Source organism: Erpetoichthys calabaricus, chromosome 8 (assembly GCF_900747795.2).
Source record: "Erpetoichthys calabaricus chromosome 8, fErpCal1.3, whole genome shotgun sequence".
Taxonomy (NCBI): Eukaryota; Metazoa; Chordata; class Cladistia; order Polypteriformes; family Polypteridae; genus Erpetoichthys; species Erpetoichthys calabaricus.
The window spans coordinates 38,305,496-38,331,432 of NC_041401.2; the positions used below are offsets into that span (position 1 = coordinate 38,305,496).

Consider the following 25,937-nt stretch of genomic DNA (forward strand, 5'->3'; position numbering starts at 1 on the left):
AAAGCAAATAATTTACCAATCACTATAGTTTTGCAATAAATCCCCTGGTACCAGTACCATCCCTCCAAGGATTTTTCCATTTAGTATAGGAGAATGTCCATGTCATATGCATTTTCGGCCATTTTACTGCAGATGGAGATACTTTTGTAAACACTAATCTGGACAGAGATTTTGTTTTCACTTAAAAACACAGTTTTAAATAAAAATTTAAGTGTCATTTAGTGCAGATTGAGATGTTTTTGTAAACACTAATCTGGACTGATTTTTTTTTTTCATTTAAAAACACATAGAAGTGTGGACATAGCCTAAGAAGCAAAGAAAACTAGATATAGTCAACACTGAAAAAAGAAGATGAGAAGGAGACACAATCTAGGCCTTCAACACTCCAATTAATCCATCATAACCTTCCTATATAAAGACTAAAAACTTGATACTTCATACCAAGAAGTCAGAAACTAGGAAACACTGGAACAAATTAAAATCATACAGCTAAAAAGAGACTGTTACCTTGATTAAATTGATGTTTGTAAAATTTCTCAGGTTATAGTGTCCACCAAAACGGAAGTCTCATGGGATATTTGGACAGAAAACTGTACTGTAGAGACTGATGTACAGAAGGAATGCTACCAACCTCTGCTCAGGATAAAGTCATGTCTGAGCCAGTGTGGGTCAGAATTATGAATTTTACAGGACTTACATTAAGGTCATTGAGAAACAAAACAGCTACTATGCAACCATAACATATATGGACTGAATGGCCCCTTCAGCTTTGATGTTTTGTTGGTTTTCATTCTGTTGGAATTCTCCATTATGCTGATCCTCCTTCAGTAGCCATTTACATTCAAGCTGAAGACAGACTCTTTTCCGCAGTCACTAAAGTGACATTACTTGCAAGTACAGCGGTTCTCATTTGTCCTTTGTAGCCTGTATCACTCTAAAACTCAAATCATAAGCTAAGGCTGTCTATACATTTCCCCGGTAACATTTATTAACATACAGAGTGGTGAGTGGTGGCTCTGAGGTTAGGGATCTGCACTGGCAATCGGAAGGTTGCCGGTTCGAATCCCATAAATGCCAAAAGGGATTCTGCTCTGTTGGGCCCTTCAGCAAGGCCCTTAACCTGCAATTGCTGAGCGCTTTGAGTAGTGAGAAAAGCGCTATATAAATGCAAACAATTATTATACAAACCCTGTGTGTGCTTGTATGTCTTAATTTCTTTTTACAATTTAAATTCAAACTTTAGGCTTGCCCGCATGTCCACATTCAAAAACTGGCTTTGAAATAAGTAGCAAATTATACATTGTACTGGTCCTGTAGTCCACTGCACTCTCTTGCAGCTGTTACTTTCAATTAACTTTTCATGCATTGCTTGTTATAAAAAGATAGTGTTTGTCATTATGTAAAATACAGAAAGACAGTGATCCACAGGTTCCTAGATAACAGATAGCAAACATCAGTTACACTAATAACATCAACTTTTAACTATTTTCAATAGAGCATATCATTGATGGCCCACATACATTTTGCCACCTCTGTTTTTCTCTGACAGGGCAGGCACGTATTAAACGTTCATGAACTACTATAAAATCGGACTTTCTTTTTTATAGATTCTTGAGTGTTCTCTCATTAAATATACATAATTATGCAACATTAAAGGAAGTACAAAACTGGCAGCCACCCTCACAAAAAGGATGCAAGCAGCTTGCAGTGATGGCCCTTCCCTTCCAGCCTTTAACCTGTAACATCCTGAACAATACGAGATCCAGCAGTCCTATAAAAAGGAAGTTTTGTCTAGCCTTGAGTCGCATGTCATGTCCTGGCAGTAAGGCAAATACTCATACAAGTTTAATTTTAGGATAACAGATAGCTGCACATTCTTGTATCTAAATCAAAGAAGATTACGGTCTAAACTAATTCTCTGTGTCTTTTCCAGTCCAGTTTTTATTGGAAATACGGTTAATTTATTATGTGCACACCAAACAAAGGAGTTAATATATACATTAAAATGATAATTAAAGGGAATTAACATTTTTTGATCTCTCGAGTTTCCTTTAAAGGTGACTACTGTGCAGCTGAAGGAATCTCCTTGGCATACTTGGGGACATGGGAGTATTGTTTTACTGTTTATTTGGATTACTTATGCTGCATTGCTCTGTGCTGATCATTACACGTTCAGTTAGAAGTAAGTAAAGACAGCTGCTCCCTTGCATGTTTGTTTTAGCATTATGCGAAATAAAGATCAAGGTCCACAAGACCCAACGAAAGAAGATCCAGACTTCAGAGCAAAGAAAATTTTACCCTCTGGTCAGACAGAGTAATCTTTAGGAAGGGAGCACTCAATGCAGAGTAAACTCAGTATCCATGCACTGGACTAATGTAATGGTGTTTTTGGTTTAATATTCTCAGTGGTCTTTAGGTAAGTGATATAATATCTGGTCTTAACATGCTTACATCATCATCCAACCATCTGTTATGAAGCCTACCTAATCCAACATTGTGGGAGGTCAAACTACCTAATCCAGAGTTGTAGGGGGTCAAAGTATATCAAGACAACAATGGGCACAAAGCAGGAGCCATCTCCAGATGGTAAAGCAAGATCCAGAAATACTATAAAAAAAAGGATTTATTTTGTCTACATCCAAGCACACGTGTCTTTGGGATGTAAAAGGAAAACTGGAGTAACTGAAGAATCTTACATGAATCTAAGACTTTGTCATTAAAAGTGTCGCTTCTACATAACTCTTTAGTACAAGTACGAAATGATGTGTTACAATACATGATCCCTAGCAACATGTCCTGGTCAAATAATCCCAAAGTATGCGTATAAATTGGCACTATCTCATACTGTAACTCTTTGTATAGTTACCTAATGATACTAAATAATGTTATAGATACTAACAGAGTTATTATCAACGTCATATATTGTAAGTCAGAACAACCATTTAACATCTAATGATATAGTATGTACTGAATATCACTATCATACAATTCCTTAATATAAACAGCAAATGCCGTGATCACAGAACTCCTCAGGATACTGTAGCTCCTCACAATACTTACCAAATGTCAATATTACATAACTACTTATAGCATGCAAATTTTCACAAATTGTTAAGCCTCATAATAAGCAAAAGATTCTATTGTCATGTAAACACCGATCACACCGATCAAATCTTCCACACAGTCTCAGAGCATGGATAAAGAAGCCACTAAAACATAATTTGCCCACTGGATTCCATTAACACCTACTGTAATTCCTAATGATCTACACATTTTCATAATAATTCAGTTTCTTAGAATTAAACCTGAATGTCAGGATCATTATCTACACAAAACACTTCATAAGCCACATCATGCGCCTCAATCAAGCAACCATCATCTTGTAATGCATTCCAAATAGTATAATTCTTCAAACAATGGACAAGATGCCACTACCACTTAACTCGTCACAATTCGATTATATCATTCTTAATGACGTACATATCCTTTTGAAATCTGGTGAACCAACCTCTGTTGGTAGAGCTGCTTCTTGCACACATCAAAGGGCCTAAACGTTGCCAAAAAGAAAAGTCTACTCCTGGCCATTTTGTACAGCAGTTCTGTGTAGCTGTGCTAGGCTGGCTGCCAATATTGAACTGGCATGATTGTGTGCGAGTGTGTTCATTAATGTGCTCTATTAGTGTTCTTTCAGATGGACAGGCTGGTATCATATGCAGCGTTAGCAAATGTACATCAGGGTGTGTACACAATTAAATACAGCAGTGCTTATTTAATTATTATGATATCCTTCACTGACAACAAAGTGGCACTTTACTAAACCATCATGACACAGTGTAAACATGACAAGCAGAAAGATTTGCAACACACTGACTTATGTAAAAAATATCCAGTCCAAGGCAGGAATCAGTCCTTGATGGGACTACACGCCAATATGCCATTTCCAAACACTCACATTGTTAGACTGCAGAAGGAAACCTGTCATCACTGAGAGACCATGCTTTTTATAGTTCAGTTTTACCAAGTCAAAATGTTATGTCCACAATTTATTTTTCTTTTTGGATAACCAAAATGATGACGCAAATTAAATTAATGAACAAACTACTCAGTTTGCACCACTCTGATAAATAAATCAGTGTGGCATGTCAGAATGCAAAGAATGGTATTGTCTTTTAAGGACTGGCCTTTTGGAAAAGAATGTTGAAAAGTAAACAAAACCTGCTACTTGCTGCAAAAATGAACAACAAGTACCTTTTTATCACTTGAAAAAAAAGTAGCCGATCTCTCACATGATCGCCCAAGACTTCAAGGCCAGCCTATGATTTGACTGGTAAATGAGAATCCCGACTATAAGACGCGCTCCTTAGTTGTAAAGGATTCGTCTTTTTTCAAATTACCTTCATCTATAAAGAGTCAAAACACTTACTTGTAGAAAAATTCATAGGATGGGGTGATAAAAAGGAGTCATTGGTTTAATATGTAGCACTAGTGTCCTTCTAAAAGACTTATTTTTCAGTGCATTCATTCATTTACCTAACCCAGGCATCCATTTTAAAACCCACTCGGGTGCAAGCACCACAGTCTAAGCCTGTTACAATAGAGATCAAAGGAAGGACACACTCACCAGGACCTGGTCAGAATTGTCAACTGACCTTACAAACATGTCTGTATGATGTGGGACTAAAATTGCATTACACAGATTGTACAGTGGGCGAATGAGCAAACACCACAGTGTCCACGACTCAAAGAATACAAGACAGTCCTGCAGCAACTAGCAAACCCACTTGATCTAAACTTAAGATTCACAAGGAGTGTACGGCAGCAGTATAAGGAGTAGGTTCCAACCCAGAATGGGATTACCAGTCTCTCATGGGGTCCATTCATACACACACACACACACACACACACACACACACACACGCACACACACACACATTTAAATTGGCCCAAGTCAGAGTCTCCAGTTTACATAACCTGCTCACGTTTGGATATGTGAGAGAAAAAAATGAGAGTATAAGGGACAATGTACAAACACCATATGAACGACAACACAAACAATCCTTAAGGAGACTTGCCAGTGGCAGTAAGGGCCTCCTATCTGCACCCCCCTGTTCCATATTCTGCAACAGCTCCTTTCATGGTTGGTTGCTAATCCTAATGATTCTACTATGGGACATTTCTTATATTCAGCCTCTAACCTTTTACATAATCGCCTTATTAGTTACTAAAGATATTGCTTTATGATTTCATGACATACACGGCAAATGATACTCATTATTTTTTTAAAATATTAAAATCACTACAGTACAACAGAAATGCCTAAGCATTTATGTATAATAACTCCATGTTCTACAGTATGCACAATATCAATGACTTTCATGTATGGAAGCTGCACAATGACTTCCACGGCACTCCAGCCATCAGGTACTTGAACTTTTACACGCTCCAAAGCACACTTTATGCTGAATTCATTAAAAAGAAGATTCATTCTCAAGAGGCTACGCTAACTGATGTATTATTGTAATCTTCAATTTTTATAATGTATTTCACTATAGCATTTCACAGGGTATATTCATGTTCACAGAGATTTGAGCAGGAGCGGCGTAAACTCCCAAAGGGAGACAACTAAGGGACCTGAATACACACCTTAGTATGGCAACTAATTTACTATAAATGAGCCACACATTCAGAAGAAAAACAAACAAGATGCAATATACAGAAATCAATCAATGGCTTGAGTTTGGGATGGGGAGAGCTGAGTAAATTATTAGTGAACTGTTATTAACTACAGACTGATTTGAAGTGGCTGACAGCTCCAGAGTCCTAGGTTCAAAAGCCAGGCTTGTCACTGTCTGTATGGAGTCAGCACATTCTTTCTGTGTCAGCACTCCAGTCTTCCTTCTAGTGACACAAGTGTTATTTTAATTGGCACCTCTTGAGTGTGTGTGGATGTGTGTGTGAGTGTGCCCACTGATGGACTGGCAGTGTTGACCCCTGCCTTTCTTATTATGCCTGATAGTGCTGGCCTACAAAGGACTGGATGGAGAAGGTTCAGTAATGGATGGAGGATGAAAGGAATTTTCATTTTTGCTGCACAAATTTCACTAACAACGTTAAACTACTTTGGAAAAAAGTGTCATTTCCAGAGAGTCAACAATCACAGACAGACGTTACCAACAGAGACTCTGTACACAGGGTAAAGAATTACAATATACTCTCATGTCTCAAGGTACTCTCCTCAGAGTCAAAAGGTGCCCACAACCATTAAGTGAATAGCTGAGACCAAAGTCAGAATGCCACAATACAGTTTGAGGCCAAACATAACCCAATCTATGATCTACTGACTAACTGTCAAAACCTTGGAGAAATGTGTTGTGAACGAATGTGATGGTCTTCTCATAATGAATTCACCATTATAGTGATGACTCTGCTTTAATTTTCAGAAATGAGCAGAAGACGATCTCAATACGAGTGATCTAAACTAGCATCTTTTCTGCCAAAACTGACCAGTGTGACGGGTTCTCCAACCAAATCTTGTTTTCAATTGTAAGGCGTCTGCTTGGCAAAAAATATATATGAATGTCTGCTTATATTAAACAAACAGATGTCTGCATGATAAGTGCAGTGCACCACAAGCACTTAGTGTGGATGAAAATGGAGAATGTGCTGCAGTTTTAGTCTGACTGCTTGAACTATGCAACCTTCAAACTGATCTGTGGATGCATCACTTAAAGAATAAGAAAATCAAGCGTGACTCTTACAGCAGTAGCACTTTAAATGCAGCAGAAAGCCCCTGGCATTATTCATACTGGGCAACTAAATGGCCTTTAATGATCTCTTGGGCAGAGCCATCAGCAGTGTGTCTGTTTGCGGAGAGAGTGTCGACCTTGTTGAGAGGTTTACTTACCTTGGCAGTGACATTCATGTCTCTGGTGACTCTTCCTATGAAGTCAGTAGACGGATTGGGAGAGCATGGGGGGGTCATGAGGTCGCTGGAAAGGGGTGTGTGGCGCTCCCGATATCTATGCAAAAGGACGAAGGTCCAAGTCTTTAGAGTCCTGGTGCTTCCTGTCTTGCTATATGGTTGCGAGACATGGACGCTATCCAGTGACCTGAGACGAAGACTGGACTCCTTTGGTACCGTGTCTCTTCGGTGAATCCTTGGGTACCGTTGGTTTGACTTTGTGTCAAATGAGTGGTTGTTCATGGAGTCCTGAATGAGGCACATCACCTGCATTGTGAGGGAGCGTCAGTTACAGCACTACGGCCATGTGGCACGTTTCCCAGAGGGTGATCCAGCTCATAGGATCCTCATTGTTGGGGACCCGAGTGGTTGGACCAGGCCAAGGGGCTGCCCACGTAACACCTGGCTACAACAGATAGAGGGTCATTTCCAGAGGGTGGGACTGGACCGCATGTCTGCCTAGGGGGTTGCAAACCGGGATCCCGAGTTGTTTCGTCATGTAGTGGGTGCAGCAACACACTGTACCAGTGCATGCTCCCCAGCTTGACTTGATGTGGCAACTAAAGCCTGATTAGCCACATCAAAGCAGGACGCCTTCAGATTTGGGCTGTTCCATCTGAATGCATGGGGGTAGGGTCATAGTCCTGTGTAACACATGAATCAACTTATGTGTGACACTAAAATGTGCCGGTTACAAAAATTAAGGAATTATTTGAAAATGACTACTTTTAAGTGGTTTGTTTGTTTTTCATGCCCTAGGATCATATCCATCACCGTTTTTTTAGTGGATCAACCCACTTAGAATGAGTTAAGCTTGAAATTAATAAAAAAAATTACATTACCCTGTAAATGTCCATCTATTTTTCTGACCATGACTTATCCAGTTTTGAGAGTTAAAAGGCAGAAAGCTTTACTGGCAGCACGAGGCACATGGCAGAAACCAGTTTTGGATGAGAAGTCTGGATGCTATCGTGCGCGTTACAAATTAAAAATATCACCAAGTAACTTAACAGAGAGCAGCATAGTGGATCAGGAGTTTAGTGCTGCTTTCTCACAGGTCAAGCATTTAGAGTCAGAATCCTGTGCCTGATCGCTGCATGTCTTCATCATGTCTGCAGAGAGTCCAGTTTTAATTCCACATTTCCAGATGTGTTTGCGGTCCAGTGATTCTGCATTGGCCTCTGTGTGAATGTGGATGTGTGCATGTGGACATTAATGCTCTGCTTCCTGTGCTGTTGGGATAGGCTCTGGCCATCCACGCTCCTGAACTAGGCAGGTTTCAGAATTTATGTATAATCTATCAATGTTATGGTGCAATCAACTCAGAAAGACTGATTTACAGATCATCAACCAAAGATTGTTTTACAAAAGAAAAAGGACACTTTCCCCAAGTGAAATCCAATTAACAGCTGACATCATCCCATTGGACCTTTGCTCCCACAGGACAGACATTATGGAAAACAATTGGAAAACAATTCTGTTAGTCTGATGCATATAGTAAGTACATTTCTATCTGCAGGAGTTTTAGGAGCTAAATGTAAATGAATTTAGTGACTTGTGCCCTCTGAAACCTGCAGGAAGTAAATCCACAGAATTTTCTTATTACATGTGTAACATTCAACATGACTTTTCATTAAAGTTAAAGCCCAACTTCACACATATACATGTGATAGTGAATGTAGAAGTGAATGAATGTAGAAAGCTTCAAAAATGTTCTTGATTTTATCACTCTTCTAAAAAATAGTCTCCATACTAATCCATTGGACTTGTATCATGTCAAAATGTGCTATTAGATGTGAACACAAGGAGAACATGGAAGTACGACAAAAGAGACGCCTCAGTTAGGAATCAAATAGGAGCTCCAATACTGCAAGTCGTCACCACTCTTTACTGCCTGACCCTTCTAAACCACACTCCAGAAACAGTAACAATACAAATATGGCAAAGGATAAAGAATTCCAACCCGTTCCCCAGGGTACACATCCTCAAAACATATTTCCCGTAACCTTATGCACTTCTGCATGGCATGAAGCGACCCCCTTGAGGACAGGGGAATGAGGAATGAAAATTACATTGGAGATGACCAAAATCACTTTTGACAAACAAAAAAACTAAGAGCCACCAATTCTCTCTCTGTATTTGAACACTGACAATAATGCTGTCAGTGATGTAACTGGTTAGACTGTGGTGTACTGGTTAGCACACATCTCCAAAGACCTGGGCTAGAATCCAGGTTTTCTCCATGTTTTCTATTTCTTTCCCTGGGTACTCCGGTTTCCTCAGGCATAGGTTAATTGGCCCTCTCTGAGTCTATTTATGAATATGCTGTGATATGAACTAGTGTCTAGCTGAAGGTTGGTCCCTGCCTTGAACTCAAGGCCGCACATCCCCTGAAACTCTGAAATGGAAACACTGATACTGAAGAGATGTTTTTAAAATGGACATAACACTTATGTTAGATTTTAGTTATATTGTTTGAGTAGAGCCCTAAGCGAAGTAGTGGTTTGTATTGGCACATTTTATTATTTGCCCTGGATGAGCTGGTTAAGAAGAAGGATGGATGGACAGACCAAATATAATTATGTGTACAGCATTAATAGAAGAAAATAGTACAGAATAACATCTAGCTATCATTTCAGCCATCAACAGTATAATTTAGACTTCATGTCACGATAGCTTATTACATAACATAAAAATCACAAGTACCACTTAAACCAGTTCAGCGCTATTCGGCTATGGAGCTAACCCCAGTAACATGAAGCACAAAAAACGGTAAGGGTTTCAGTCCACTGCAGCGTCCACTCGTGTGTGCGGCAAAGAGCTGATTAAGAAGTATGTCTGAGGTAAGTGGTAGGAAAGGTCACACAGACATGGGACGAACATGTAGACTCTACACAGACAACAATTAGCACAAGATTCAAACTCAGAATTAACGATTATGCTACCCACGTAACAAACAGTTAGAACTTTATTTCTCGCCGGGGGAAGTTTGGCTTTTTACACAAGCTCTTTAAATAAACAAATAAATAGATAAATAAAAATGTATACAGGTACTCACACACACACATGATGGTCTGGACATACACCAGAATGACTACAAAGAAAGAAAAACAACAAAAAGAAAGAAAAACTTCTGACTTGGCAGTCCCAGTTACAGTGAGGAATTATGCAGGTGCATTGGTATAAAGGAGCCCCAGACACGTTTCTTGACACACTTTTGATGAACAATTCGTTGGCTGAAAGTACTAGGTGTTAGTGTGTCATGGAGGTGACATTGGCCATCACAGAGTTATAAAAGATGTGAAGAACGTCACTGCTCACATTAAAGCAATGCAATCTCCTAAGTAAAAAAAGAGTCTGCTCTACCCTTTCTTATACAGTTCCTGAGTGTTACAAGACCGGTCGAACCTGTCATTGATTTGGACCCCCAAGTGCACCACCTCTATGTCCACTCCCTGAACAGTGACCAGACATAGAGGCTCTTTGGTGTGGTGAATGTCAATAACCATCTCCTTGTTTTAGCTGATGTTAAGATGCAGACAATTCTCTTTGCACCAGGAATCAAAGTTCTCCACCTGACTCCTATACTCTCAGTCTCATCCCCCAACTGCTGTGGTTAATAAAGTAATAATAAGGTCCAAATATAAGTATCACGCACATCAACTACTATTGTTAGCAGATGTGTAATTAGATAAAGAAGCAAAGAGTGAGCCTGCATTACACTGAGGATCCAGGTGGTATACATTATGCACATTAAATCTGTTTTACATCAGCATTATAATTGCATGAAATAAAATAATAACAAATTTAAAAACACCACCATTTATTTTTCTAGACAGAATATGTGAAGATTTATACAATCAAGTGCAACACAACCCTTAAAATGTTCCATCCACCCTCAGAAGTAGACGGCAGTGGAATACTGAGGCCTAACTTAGCAGTTTTGTATGTAAGGTGGAGGTCATTACTTGGACACACCCTCAGGACCACCTTAGACTCAACAGTTAACTTAACAACATGTCTTTAAACTGTGGGTGGAAATGCACACAAACAGGTATGCCCCATAAAGGTTGCCCCAATCTTTTTTTTTTTGGGCGGCATGGTAGCGCAGTGGGTAGAGCTGCTGCCTCGCAGTTAGGAGACCCGGGTTTGCTTCCTGGGTCCTCCCTGCATGGAGTTTGCATGTTCTCCACATGTCTGTGTGGGTTTCCTCCAGGTACTCCAGTTTCCTCCCACAGTCCAAAGACGTACAGGTTACGTGAATTGGCGATTCTAAATTATCCCTAGTGTGTGCTTGATGTGTGTGCCCTGCGGTGGGCTGGCGCCCTGCCCGGGGTTTGTTTCCTGCCTTGCGCCCTGTGTTGGCTGGGACTGGCTCCAGCAGACCCCCGTGACCCTGTAGTTATGATATACCGGGTTGGATAATGGATCTTTTTTCTTTTTCAGATAGAAATCTCAGTAGGGTCATATGTGCTTAATGGCCATCTTGTTCGTAACATAACGAATAACCTGCCATGACACCTCCACGACAAATGCTGAAGCTTAATTATAAGAAAAGACACTAAGTGCTGGGGATAAACACTGGGCTCCCGATGCTGAGTGTGCAAAGAGTGCTAAGAGCCCATCTATCACTTCTGGCAGCAGCCATGTATTTCCAGACTCTCGCTGTTTGAGATGTTTAATGAATAAATAAATAAGCCCACTTTGTTCAGAGGGGTCATCAACAATAAAGCTAAAGTGATGACGTCTACATTTTTCCTGTGCGCGAGTGATCTTTCCATTTCTCTCCAGCTCTCCCTGTCCACCAGTCATTATTACCCCTGGTAAGCTGTCAACCGTCTCAGAAAAGCTTAGAAAGTGTACAGTGTTGAAACAATACAGTAAAGCAAAGTTAACTCCACTGTTTTTGTTATGCTTATCAGCAACAGCAAATAAGTTGTTCGGTTACCCTTTTGGCAAACACCATTACAATTAAAAATGCAGACAATGAGGTGAAACAAAAAATCCAAAGGTGTTTAGCCATTGAAATAACACCTGTTAAATGGCCAATTTACAATTAACTTTTTTTAAAAAGTAAGACTCATGGGGTTCAATTCTGCCTCTCGGCTCCGGAAAACAGAGTTCAGGTCTTTATTGGACCTTTGTCTGTACAGAATCTGCTTATTTGTAGGAGCTCCTCTGGCCATTCTAACTTTTTTCTGACTTCTTAAATAATACTTTCTTATTACATTATTTGATGTCATGACTAAGTATGCCCTGTCCAGAAACGATTCCTGCTTGGAAAGAATCTGGCACTGCCATGAGTTGGATTATGTATACATGAGAATGTTGTGTTATGCTATGGTTAGAACATTAGAAAAAAATGTGAGGAGAACAGGCCTTCCATCTCATTAACATAAATTATCCAAAATAACATCAAATCGAGATTTGAGGGGGTCCCTAAAGTTCAACTCTCCACCCTACTACTTGGTAATGTATTCTATGTGTCTATGGTTCTTTGTGTGATGAAAAAAATTTCAAAGATTTGTGCAAAATCTGACCTTAACAAATTTCCAACCGTGTCACTGTGTTCTTAATGCATGATCTATTTTAAGGTTACAACTGAGATCCACTGTACTAATTCATTTCATAATTCTAAACACTTAGATCATGTCACCTCTTAATCTCCAATTTGCTTAAAGTGAAAAGGTTCAGCACCTTCAGTCTGTCCTCATATCTCACACCTCTTAGTCCTCCTGGAGTCCACCTAGTCACTCAAATCTGGATTTTCTCCAGCATTGCTATGTTTTTATTTTTTGTAATATGGTGATAAAACGGAACACAGTTCTTGATGTGAGGTGTCACTAGTGCATTATATAACTTAAGCATAACCTTTCTTGACATTAACTCCACACATAGCCAGCAGCCATACCACAAGCACTTCAGAAATGGTCATCTACCTGAAGCGAAGCACGTTCAAGCCCAGCCAATACTTGGAAAGGATGACCATCTAGGAAAAGCTTGGGTTGCTGCTGGAACAGTTGTTGGTGTGGCCAGCAGGAGGCACTTAGCCTGCAGTCTGTGTGTGGGTCCCAATACCCTGGTGCAATGAGGTGGATACTGTGCAGAAAAAATTGGTGCTGTCCTTCAAATGAGATTTAAAATCAAGGTCCTGACTCTCTGTGGACTTAAAAGATCCCTGGGTACCTTACTTAAAGAGCAGGGCGTTTCTTGATGTTCTGACTAAACTGCTCATCACAGCCTAATCATTCTGGCCCTTTAATCATCCCCTATCTAACTATCTATAACTAATAACTATTGCGTGGTGAATGTACTGGCACAAAATGACTGCCGTCGCATCACCAGGTGGATGCTGCACATAGGTGGTGGTGGAAGTGGCTGCCCCCTCTCTATGCAAACACGATGAGTGTCTTTAAAAGCGCTATATAAATTCAATGCCTTCTTCTTATAACATATAACCTAATGTATTAATTACATCACAAAGTTTTGTACACTTTGGAGTACATAATTTAGTAAAAAAAAAAACAGTAAGTCAGCAGTACAAGTTTATCACCACTTGATAAACATTTATATGTTCATATATTCTTATCTTGCTTAGTCCAATTCAGGGTCATGGGAGCACAGCCAGAGAAAATCATGACAACTCTGAGCACAAGGCAGGAAACAACCCTGGAGAAGGCATCAGCTCATTAGAGGATACAAATTAATACTATAAGAAAAACAGTTTTACTTAGGAGGAGTTACTTAAACATCAGTAACATGACAAATCTTTCCTAAAAATGAGAGATATATTGGAAAGTCTTACCACATTGGCTACGCACAGCAAACAAGCAGCTGGATTCAGTAATACAAGCCTATAAAATGAGTGAATGCAGTTCTCTTCAACACTGAGGAGGATTATATGGAAAACATTCAGGCAACTAAAACTGAAAGTAGGTTATAGTGTAGTGTAACAGGAACCTTGAAGAATCAATTCAAAGCAATGAGTTTGTTGGTGAAGAAACTTTGAAAGGAGTAGTCCTTCAGAATATCATCAACACTAGCTAGTACAAGATAAAATGACAAGCAGGCAAATACTGTATATCACAGTAAAAAATAAAAAAGAGCTGTCTGAAAATGAGAAAGGACATCACAGAAGTTGTAGGTAGCATGCATACTCAAGAGAGTAAGAGCACAGCACCTCCTTTGTACCTTCTTGCTGAGTAAAAGCCATCTCAGGCCAACCCCATGGGACCAATACAGTTAACATCTCATTTACGTAAAAAGGAACAGCAAACTCAAACCAGGGCAAACAAAAAGCTTAAAGTGCAATCGCCATCATTAGCGTAATGGCTTCCTAAAATATGCAGTTTCCAAGCTCTTTTCTCATTTTCCCAAGACACTGGAGATGCATGGCTAAATTGCACCTGCCCCTTGTGAACTTTTATGTTAATCAAATCAAGCATGTCGCCCTGCTGCCGAGTCACAGACTCTTTAAGCTCCTAAATGCCACAGTGGAGCTCAAGGCAGTACCTACACCCAAAGCTCAGGACTTCTACAAAAATATGCAAAATGTTATCACTGATACCAATGAAAAGCAGTTTTAGGGCGATGTTATCAAGGACAGACAATATACAATTTACACCAGATGTTTGTGAACCTACCCACAATGCATCTGAGATCCACTCGGTTTGTGCACAAGGCTTTGTTTGAAGTACTTTAAGCTCACACTCACACACACAAACAAATCGGCTACTGGAATGTTTCTTAACTACTTAGATGCATAAAAAATTACATTAGAATTTTCATAAAATCTTATATATTGTACATATTGCTCAGTGTTTCGTAATCTGCTTTTGTTGTATTTAAGTGTTAGATTTCAATCATAGTATATTTTCAATGTAGGTAGCACTGCTACAGAAGTCTGGGTTTCAATCCTAACTCAGCCAGTCTCTGTGTGGAGTTTGCATGTTCTCTTCACAGCTCAATGGTGTTTTCTTATAAGCATTTTGGTTTTCCATCCACATGGTAACTGATAACTTAAAATTGTCCCGCTCTGTGCAATTGGCATGGACTGGCACTGCTTCATTTGGAGTTGTGTCGTGCTTTGTGCCCGATGCTGCCAGCATTTGATTATTTGATTATTCAGTTGAAATAGTGTATTGAAAGCACGGTTTATACAAGGAAGTTTACTTTATAAGGAAAAGGCTGAATGGAATTAAAGCTGGTCCCTAAAATGCTTGCCTTTTTAGATGCATTCACATAAAATGTAAAGAGCATCAATGCCATCATGATGTCCGTTTGTCTGTCTGCAGAAGACAACTAGGCTCACGGTGGACCAATTTTGTTTCACTCAAGGACATCTGTTGGAAAAGTTTAACTATTGTTGAGATATCTCAAACAAAACAAGATATTTTTTTAAATGTGAAAATCTCAGATTTAAACCATTAGTGAATTTCCAAAATCACCTCCCATAAAACAGATACATTCTCTGCCACCTCCATTAGTTATTAACTTACTGGTTTGCGTTTACCTTGACTGCAGTTATTTCAGCTTGAATATCTTCAGTTTCACATGTACGAAAGCCACTCTTGAGAGCAAACTAGATCCCAAAACAAGCTGAAATGCTAACAGTGTTGTGCACATGGCCAGGGATTTGCCATTACATGGGCTTGCATGAATCTCTACAACACCAACCTGCTTCTCCTGGGGCTTCAAGGTTGTACCAATTAAGCTAAATGATCTTAGTAATGGTAACATTTAAACAAATTAAACTAAGGAATGCAGGAAATCCATTAAACTATGTAGAAATGAACAAAAAAAAGGAGTGGAGTGCCATAAGTGTGCATGGTTCTGCAAACTGTTAGACACAAAGTGAATAAGCATGTACTTGGAATTTACTTTACACTAAAAACAACCTCACGTCTACATTATCTGAAGATTATAATGATTCAATTTTCCGCTAACCCTATAATTTATTTACTGGCAAAGCACCACAATGACCTGCTTTCCATCATGGTTCGTGGCAGCCAACAACTGTAGAAAGAAACTTCCATATAGATTCTAACTTTACTTTTTTTTTTGTTCAAAAATATTATGTTTAAGAAATATGAACTACAATTAGTCATAGAATCTCCAGAACCAACAACTAACAAGAGTACATTAAATGTACAAATTACATTACTTGAGTTGGAATCTAGTGCTATTTCAGGCACAAAAGACATATCTTTGCTCTGTTTCTAACTACATGATTGTGTAAAAAGCTATCACAAATAGGAGTTCTGTGTGCTCTACTGATGCAGGTAATTATATTTTCTTATCAGTGTTACTTTTTGATTTATAACATGTTAAGTAAGCAGAAAAGTGACATTAGCTTCTTTCATAAAGTAACTAGACAGAAACACAAAAACATTACACCATGTACTGTATATATTTTCTGTTCTGCTATTCTATGTCAGAGGAAGACACGACTTTTTTTTCCCCCCCAATATCAAGAAACAATACACGAATCTAACTTGGCTTCAGTGTTTCAGTGTGCCACTCTAAGGCTCAGCTCTAGTGATGAAAAGTTGTCTGCCCAACACTCTAAAAGAAAGAGAACATCTTGTGTGTTAGCAGATTTGTTGGCAGATTTTTGGTTCTGTCCAGATGGCGCCACAGTCCGCACATGATGCAAAAAGAAAAGTAAAGATACTGCCACTCTCAAAAGATCCATTAAACTGGAGGAAGGCATGTACAGAGCTCTCCTGGCAAGACCTGTCAAATACTACCTTTGTATCCCTGGCACAGGATTCTTGGCAGAGAGAGAGAGAGAGAGAGAGAGAGAGTGAGAATACATTTTCTACGATAAGCAATTTGGTGGCAGCACAGAGGGGTGCAGTAAGAGATGAGCTGGTTAACCAGTTATTATTTTTGAATAAGACATTTGGCATGAAAATAAAGTTTGACCATATTTAGTATTCTCCCCTTGGAATTATGTTATTTTTTTACAGTTACAATTATTATGTTGTGTTTTCCGAGCTGACAATTGTCAATAAAGCCAAATTAAACCCTCTGTGATTCAATGTTGTATAACAATAAAATGTGACAACTCCCAAAGTGGAGTGTAAACACTTTTTATAGGTACTGTACATGCAATAGTATTTGTAGACTTGTATGTGTACTGAAGTTTAATTCATTTAAAATCAGTACCAAAATAAGGTGGTCATGTTTATCATCAAACAAGGTATCTACTTCATTTGTGCTTTACTTATACTTAAAGTGTTATATTTAACAAAATGCGTGTAAAACTGCCTGTTGTGAGCAAATTTAAATTTAAATTAAAGTTAATACAATGAATGTTCCAATATATGATAAATGCAGTATCTATTGAATCATGAGGAGATCATTAATTTAGAGCCCAGGTAGCCAAAGCATTTCAAAGGACACGGATAGAGAGGCACCATGGACTTTGGGACTGAAGGCACCCTTGTGCACTCATGTGTTTCACACAAGTAAGTCTTTGTCAGCCAAGCCAGGGGTTGGCATTGTCCAGTGATGCTTTCTCCTTTTTTCCCTTTTCAGACCATCAGAAGAGTCCACCTCCTAATGACATAATTTCCACCTCACAAGACATCATTCTCTGTGCAAGAAAGGACAGAGCCGCCTGTACTTCCTTAGAAGACTGGCATCCTTCAACATCTGCAGTAAGATGCTGCAGATGTTCTATCAGATGGTTGTGGCGAGTGCCCTCTTCTACGCAGTGGTGTGCTGGGGAGGCAGCATTAAGAAGAAGGATGCCTCACGCCTGGACAAACTGGTGAGGAAGGCAGGCTCTATTGTTGGCATAGAGCTGGACGGTTTGACATCCGTAGCAGAGCAACGGGCACTCAGCAGGCTCCTATCAATTATGGAGAATCCACTACATCCATTAAACAGTGTCATCTCCAGACAGAGGAGCAGTTTCAGCGACAGACTGCTGTCACTGTCCTGCTCCACTGACAGACTGAGAAGATCATTCCTCCCCCAAACTATGCGACTCTTCAATTCCACCAGAGGGGGTAAACGTTGAACATTATTCAAGTTATTGTCTGTTTTTTACCTGCATTTTTTATTACTCTTTAATTTAATATTTTTTGCTGCTGGAGTATGTGAATTTCCCCCTGGGATTAATAAAGTATCTATCTATCTATCTATCTATCTATCTATCTATCACAGCCTGATGACATCACTTCCGGTTCTGGTCCCACAAGATCCCTGCTCTTCCTGTTTTCTCGTCTATAAATTTACCATCATACTTATCATATTCAGTTCTGTCTTGATTTCAAGTCTGTAAAGACCTTTATTGTTTTTCCTGATTTTCAAATATACAGTACGTGGTAAAAACTGATTGTTTTTGAGTCTTCTTACACCAACAAGTACATCAAAAGCTTCGTCCGATGACTTCGCTCCACCTTGAGCAGTATGGTCTGGTATAAGATCCACGTAACTTCTTCCACTACACCAATTTGTTTGTCAAACGCATGGCTGCCTCTATACCCTCCCCTTGTGAAGAAAACCTCTGAGGAAATTGAATTCATTCACTTGAGGTAGGTGTTCACCCCTTATCTGCAGGTAACAAGCTACATTTTTCAAGAGGAGGAACTGTGACTGCAGATTTGGAAGAGCTGATTCTTATCATCACCACATCATGTTTTGAAGCAAATCACTCAGTTGTTCATTAAAGAGGAGGCCAAATGGACAACTCTTCAAACAGTAGTGATTCAAACCTCAGTATCTAAAACTGGACTCTTCCCTGATCAATAAGTAAATGATCATTGTGATAGTTCCAGTTAAATCTAAGTGAACATCACCCAGATACTGGGACCCACTTATGGAGCCTGCCCCAGGAGTTCACTAGTAAGCATTTGGTGGGTGACTGGCCTAAAAGCTATGTGTAGCGCTATATGTAAGAGAAAGGGTGATGGTCAGCTGCAGTGATAGCCAGGAGAAAAACAAATTCAGTGCTCTAATTGTCATTATATGACTGTGAGCACTAAAGAGGCCAGGAAACACAAACGTTATCATCACAAAATACTGAAGAATAATAAACAGAAGTCAAAATACAGTACATCAGTCCCAACATAAAAACAGAAGCAAGAAATCTCCATTATGATACATAACCTGCAGCATTTGTTGTCTTCTTTGGACCACGTTGTGCAGCACTGGCTTATGTACATTAAAAACCTTTCAGAGTAAGCACCACTGCAAGGCACTATACCAAAAAATCTAAATTCACTGAGTGCCAGGCAGTCTAAAGTATTAATGTAGCCTGAAATAACATAGAATGAGAAAATGAATGGAAGAATGGACATTTGCAAGGAGTGAGAATGTTCCACCCTCTGAGTCATCATACTGTATAAATCATTTTTGTTGTTGGTTTAAATTTGTTAATCTGCATTCCTTTTTATGTTTACTCAATCATCCATTCAACCGCTCTCTCATTTATGTTACTTTGTTGATTTGCTGATGCATCCACAGTCACTAATTCATATGACCACTGAGTCATCCTTCTATGTCTGTCCATTCATTCACAAATGCATTCATTCACTAATTCACTTGTTCTTTCATTCATCCATCCATTCATGTGTATGTCCAATCTATGCTTCATTTGACTATTATTTTATTTATTCACCCATTAATTCACACCATCATTACTCAATTGTCTAACAAGCTAATTTGAATTAAATGTCAATGTTATATTATAAGAAACAGCTATGGCATAATGCTCTGTTACTCTGTAAAACAAACACATTCAGGTAACACTGGTCAACAAGCATTTTGCTACTGGGATTTTTTCACCTGTTCTTTAACACATTTCACTTGCCGACTCCAAATCTGAAAACCATTTTTGTCCAGTATGTCCCATTTTTTAGTTATGATGTTCCAGGTCTTGGACAACTAGGGTGACTGGACAGTAAAGGTGATGCATTTCAGCATTTAAGAAATAAGTTTGGTCTCGAGAAAAGTGAAGCCAAAATTAAGGAAGGTGTTTTTGTTGGCCCTGAAATCCGTGAACTGATGCTTGACGATGAGTTCAAAAGGAAACTGAAGCCAACTGAATCAGCACCCTCATTTGTGCAGGTTGTCCAGAATTTTCTTGACAGTCACAGAGCAGAGAATAATGCTGAGCTTGTGGAGAATATGCTGAAAGTATATTAGCTTATGGGAGCCAGAATGTCAGTGAAGACACATTTTTTACATTCTCATCTCGACTTTTTTCCACCAAATCTAAGTGATGTCTGAGATGAGTATGGGGAAAGATTTCAACAAGATATAAAGGTGTTAGAAAACTGATATTGGAGAAAATTCACTCCGAGCATGATGGGTGACTACTGTTGGTTCTTGCAAAGAGAGACGGATGTGCAGTACAAGCGCAAAAGCAAGTGCCTCCAACATTTTTTGGGCATGCTGACCTCACTTTTATATTGAGGTAAATTGATATAAATATACTTTAACGTGTCTCTGGTATTGTCTTCTGGTTTGTTTTTAGAATAAACACATCAAAACAATTTTGGTGGGACACTGTCCAAACTCCAGATATCGTGTTGATGTTATATTGATATTCAAAAGTGTCAAAACATCAATGATGTGTATTTCAAAAACCTGACGTGCTAGCTTAATTCCGGTTTCATATATGAAATCAGTGTAAAAAACTTAATAAAGAGCTGTTCTGAAGTTCCCAGTAGCAAACAAAAAATATTTTTTTGTAAACCAGTGAGAAGTTCAGACAAGCAACTGTAAAATGTCAGCAACCCGACCACTCCTCACCTGTCTCACGTGCACCGGTCAAATCTCATAAAACTGCTTACAATCTGGTTAGCCACCAGGAATGAAGGTGGGCTTCAATGTTCATATTGATTTTGTGACTTGCTTTTCTTTTACTTTAGCCACCAAAGTTTCATTTTCTCCAAACCCCCACACTTATCCTGAAAGTGAAAGATGGCAATTGTTTCCCTAACAAAATCAGCTTTTTGATCATCTATCCCTCCTTCTGTCACACTGACATCTAAAATTAGCACAGTCATTTGCCAGATGCCCGGGTATCTCTCTCTCTCTCCCTAAGGGCAGTTGTAGTAGAAATTAACAAATTTTTATATGACTGGATGTATTTCGAATTTTGTACTCGGACCAAGAAGAACCTGGAAGGACAGGTCCTATCAATAAAATACAGAATCTGCCAAACTATTTATTTCTATATAGTCAGGTAAGGGAATAAGAATTCTGAAATTATTATACTATTACAACAGACACCACTGTTGCCATGAATATTTGCTGTCCACTTCAAGAATCTAATTAATGGAAATCCCTTTGTCTCAAACATGGCTTCCCGACTATGCCGCTTTAGTCCCTCAGGATTAAACTTCTGAAAGACCTGTCAATTCAGGTTTTTGACATTCTTTTTGGACAACTTAATATTATCTGCTTATTTTTTCACATTGAGCGACACCACTCACTGTGAAATGTGCTATCAAGATTTTGCAGCACTGTCTATAACATTAACACTTTTTAAAATGTCCCTAATTTGAACAACTGTGCATAGTAGGAGGGATAAAAATGGGCAAGACATGCATTGAGGGAAGGGACAAAGTCTTCTTGTTGGAGGTTTGCAGATGTTGGCAGATGGTGGGGTGGGGGTTACTTCAATTCCCACTTTTGTAATCCTTTTAAAAATCCACCTTTACAACCAGAATAAAGGAAACAAGCAGAAACAAAGCAGGAACCAACTTTGGACAAGGCTCCAGTCCATTATGGACTCCAGTCCATTCAACTAAAATTACTCTAGTAAACACTTCACTAAAATATTCAAAGAAAACTGTCATCTTAAGTTCTACAGTGGGGAGACTGATGGGAAAGGCTGATTTAGAAGCTAGAAATATGAGCACTATACAAAGTTTTCAAAAGAAATGTTGGCATCCAGGGGAACACAATGAACCACTAAAGAGCTTATAGATTTTTAATGAAATAATAATGTAAAGAATTGCTATAAAGTCTTTATGGACATGCTACAGGCTAAGTTAGAACTCCATGACTTAATTCAATATCATTAATAAAGCAGCAGAAGTGAGGAACATATGGCTCACCATGAGTTCTAAGCGGAGTTCCAAAGATAACCCAACTCTAAATGTTATATTTTGTAAGACTCATACTGGAGTTTAAGCAAAAGAGTGTTGCTTTAACTGCCTTATAAAGTATCTGTACTGGAATTAATAATTACTGTTATTCTCATGGATCAGGTAGGCTCATTTTAATGCTGTAGTTCACTTTATATGTTACCTTATTAGAAGATTAGCACCAGAGAATAAGGCATCCCTTTACTTATTGCCCCTTCGCTAGGAGGACTAACGGAAGGCACATTGAATACAATTACAAAGGAGGCAGTGGGGTTTTTGACAAAGTTGTAAACAAATTCTTCAAAGTAAGTGAACTGCTACATGGATCACTGGTTAAAGTTCTACATTGTTGGCACCTTTCATAGCAGATATGTGGAGAAACATCTCTAGCAATTCCATTTCATAAACGACATAAGAGAAAAAATTCAGTTAACAAAAAACAAAGCACTACAGGTAACCAAACCAGGAAACAGGTCACTTTATTCAAGCTTTTATTTTATAAAGTGCCATGTAAAGCAGATACAAAGAATTATCTCACAATTTCGTTAAGTCAAGTGGCTAAGAATGACTTTCAAAATAAGTAAACATCTATAAGGCTTTACCTTATATATCAACTTTTATATCAGAGAATCTATGAGATCTGTATATGTTGTATTAAATTAAACAATAACAAGCAGAAGTGAAGCTTTACAAACTGAAAGGTGAATCAGTTATTCAAGCTTTACTTTAAACAGCATCTTTCAAAATAAATCGGAATTCATTACCAACTACCCCTCTTAAATCAAGATAATATGCAAAATGATACAGAGATCAATACTTAGGCTTTACCTTTTATAATGCCCTTCACAGCAGATACTAGTAAAGACCTCCAAACCAATTACGTTAAATATAACAGGAAAGAGGACAACTGGTTGTTAACACAACAGATAACAAAACCTTTCAACAAAGTATATTATAAAGTACAGGAGATGGATCAGCTAGTACCCTATGTAGCTTTGTATGGCACCTTTCCAAAGAGAACTGAGCTATCCATAAAGTGAGACTACAGTTTTCGAAGAAAGCAAACACTAGCCAGGCTTTACTTTACATAGTGCTTTTCATGGGGGACACTAGGAGGCAAGGAAAAAAGGCAAGGCAATGAGAAACTGACAAAAATGATGAAACGGATAGATAAATCAATTTAAATGTGATGTAATGAATCTAGAACCTTAAACTTTGTTTCAGTATGTTTTTAATTAAGCTAATCTGTGTTTGATTTCTGTGCATTGTGCAGTGTGTGATGTGTATTACTGTATACCTCTAACAGTGCTCTGCTCCTTCACTCAGTGAAGAACGCTATACAAACATCCATTGGACAGAACTGAATTTCAAAATATGGGAGCTGTCTGGCAACACAAAAGTATGACAGGAGATTTATGTTCCACTTAGAGTGTATTTACTTTACACATCGCTTTTCACAGCAGACAATAGCTTGATTTCTTGATCTATTTCTCCACTTTCTGAACTGCCGTTATTAAGCACAGGATCACAGCATGGCAGAGCCTATCCTGGTAACAAGAACCTGCCCAAGACGGGAGGTCGGTACTGAAAGAGGAATTTCTTCAGCGATTTAACTAAACAATGATGCAAGGGGGCTTACAGTTTCTAAGAAGGATCAGTGATTCGTGTTAATGAATCAAGCTTTTCTGACATTACGTCTTTCAAAGTAATTTGATAACAATTTACACAAAACCAGTAAGAAGGTATGGACGTCATTGCAAATACAAAAAACGAGACAATAAAAGAATTAAACGCAAGCGTTGATTGCCGAGTCTTGAGTTGCCTCAAAAAGCGCCTTCACCTCAGATGCCTGGACGTAAAGCTTCAATGCGAATTATACTTACAGAGACTTTGCACTGTCTCACTGAACAGAAACTCAATAATGTTTAAGTTACTTACTAGCCTGTGCGTGCCCTTTTTATTGCTGCTGGGACAGTTTTCATAAGAATTGTGCGCTGACATGCAGAGGTTTTAGTAATATATTGTAGAATTAAAAAAAGAGCACGGGTGCGTTACGCACGATATGCAGTAGAATTGATACAAAACAGATGTGAGTTGCAGGGCTTTCTACAAACATTAATATAAAAAGCTGTAGCAATCTACGCGCTGCCACAATGAACGCACACGCGCAACAAGATCACTCGTCGTGGCGCTATACGACAAGATAGTGGGGAAATAATAGCTCGGGGATGTCTTTATTGTAAATGATCTCCGATGGGAGAGATGTTTACACTGACCGCCAGACTGGAAGCGTGGACACCACACCCTGGATGAGAAGATTTGTCATACTCTAGGCTGATTGTATGCACCCTTCTGTTGCACGATTACTAGACTTAAAAAAACACGCCGCCATATGTTTCTTTCAAAACACCCCCTTCCCCCGATCTTCTTGCTTATCTACCTATAAAGTACTTATTGAACTGATCTGACCAAGTACCGTCGCTGCGCGGTTTTACAGTCTCAAATCAGATTAAGATCCATGTGTCCATATCCTTCTGCATTTTTCTTGTGGCTTACACGCGATTGATTTTACAAACGGTCGCCGTGGCGGCGAAGCAATAATCGTCAATTAGCAATTGTGCGCATACAGATTTTGCATCCTATAAAGTTTCCGCAGTGAGCGGCCCTTCCACCCCACAGGGAAAGACAGCGTGCGTCCTGTGACTTGACAACGAGCCCCCAAAACAAAAACTACCCGCCCCCATCCTTTTTGTTTTTGAGCATTGACAGCCCCGACATTTCCATAGTACTACACACTGCAAGGATCGATAATTCTGCACACAAATGACATAAATGTGTTTAACCTACCAAAACGATGGCAAATCTTTCCTCCAGTTCACCTGGATCGGGCATTGGCAGCTTCAAAGGCATACTATGAGCCCTGAAATCGGTCTGTTGAGAATCCATACTCCCTGCGTTCCCCATGATGACAAAAACTGTTCCCCTTTTTTGTTTAAAAAATCTCTAATAGTAATTGTAATGATTCAACAAAAACAGCGTATTCCAGGCTCTTCAGAGTTTCAAACAAGCGAGAAAAATAAATCCGTGAAGAATGGGGTGCTGGGGGGAAGACCCCCCAGAAAAATAAAAAAAACAATAGTAGATGGTGTATTTTAAAGCTACCCTTCTTGTCTTATTTTCAAATGGTATTATTCCAGTCTGGACAATATGCAGTCAAACAACTGATACGAAGCCAGCAGGACGAGGTATCCAGATCCAGATCTACCATTCTACGCTTGATTCGGGGTCAGTTTTCTCTCTTTCTTCATTCATCTTGAGCGTCTCAAATGCTTTCGATCTAAAAGAGCAAAAACACCCGAGTAGGAATGAAAAAAAAAAGAAATATCCTATCCGTATCTCGCGCAGTTTCTGCCCCACTCCCAGCTTGCTGTAATGGTGAGGATGAGGATGTGCATGATTCAGGCTTAGCGGTCCTCTACTCTGGAGTAATCCAGACCGACACTGACATCCACTTACAACAAAACAGCACACTCCACCACAGCCTCACTTGCATCCAACACAATGAGCCCTTTCTGCCGTCTCACCCCCTCCCCACCAATGGCACCGTGACGCCAGTAGCGTCATGTTTACGTCACCGAAAGGGGCGTGTAAGCCTCGTCTCCTATTGCTTTCTGGGATTTGAAGTGTCGGAGCACACAAACGTCAACGTGGGGCAGAACGGTTCAAAAATAAATAATATGACTATTAGTTTAAAGCAGAGCTGTCAAGAAATTTAGACATTTGAATGGTTTTATGCGAATTGCATATATACACCTCTCAAAAATATTTTAAGTTAAAAAAATTTTAACGCTACCTTTGAATAGTTG

General features: G+C 39.1%; 1 protein-coding gene across 7 annotated transcripts in view; it reads right to left on the minus strand.

Annotated features, from left to right (window-relative positions):
- fmnl2a (formin-like 2a) overlaps positions 1–25,639 on the minus strand; it is a 363,272-nt gene extending 337,633 nt beyond the window's left edge. For all 7 annotated transcript variants that reach the window (XM_028806468.2, XM_028806470.2, XM_028806471.2 and 4 more), the window contains exon 1: positions 24,919–25,639. In XM_028806468.2, coding sequence (XP_028662301.1) covers positions 24,919–25,035 — 117 coding nt within the window. In that variant the 5' untranslated portion in view covers positions 25,036–25,639. The remainder of the gene's footprint in view (positions 1–24,918) is intronic.
- Between the last annotated feature and the right edge of the window lie 298 nt (positions 25,640–25,937).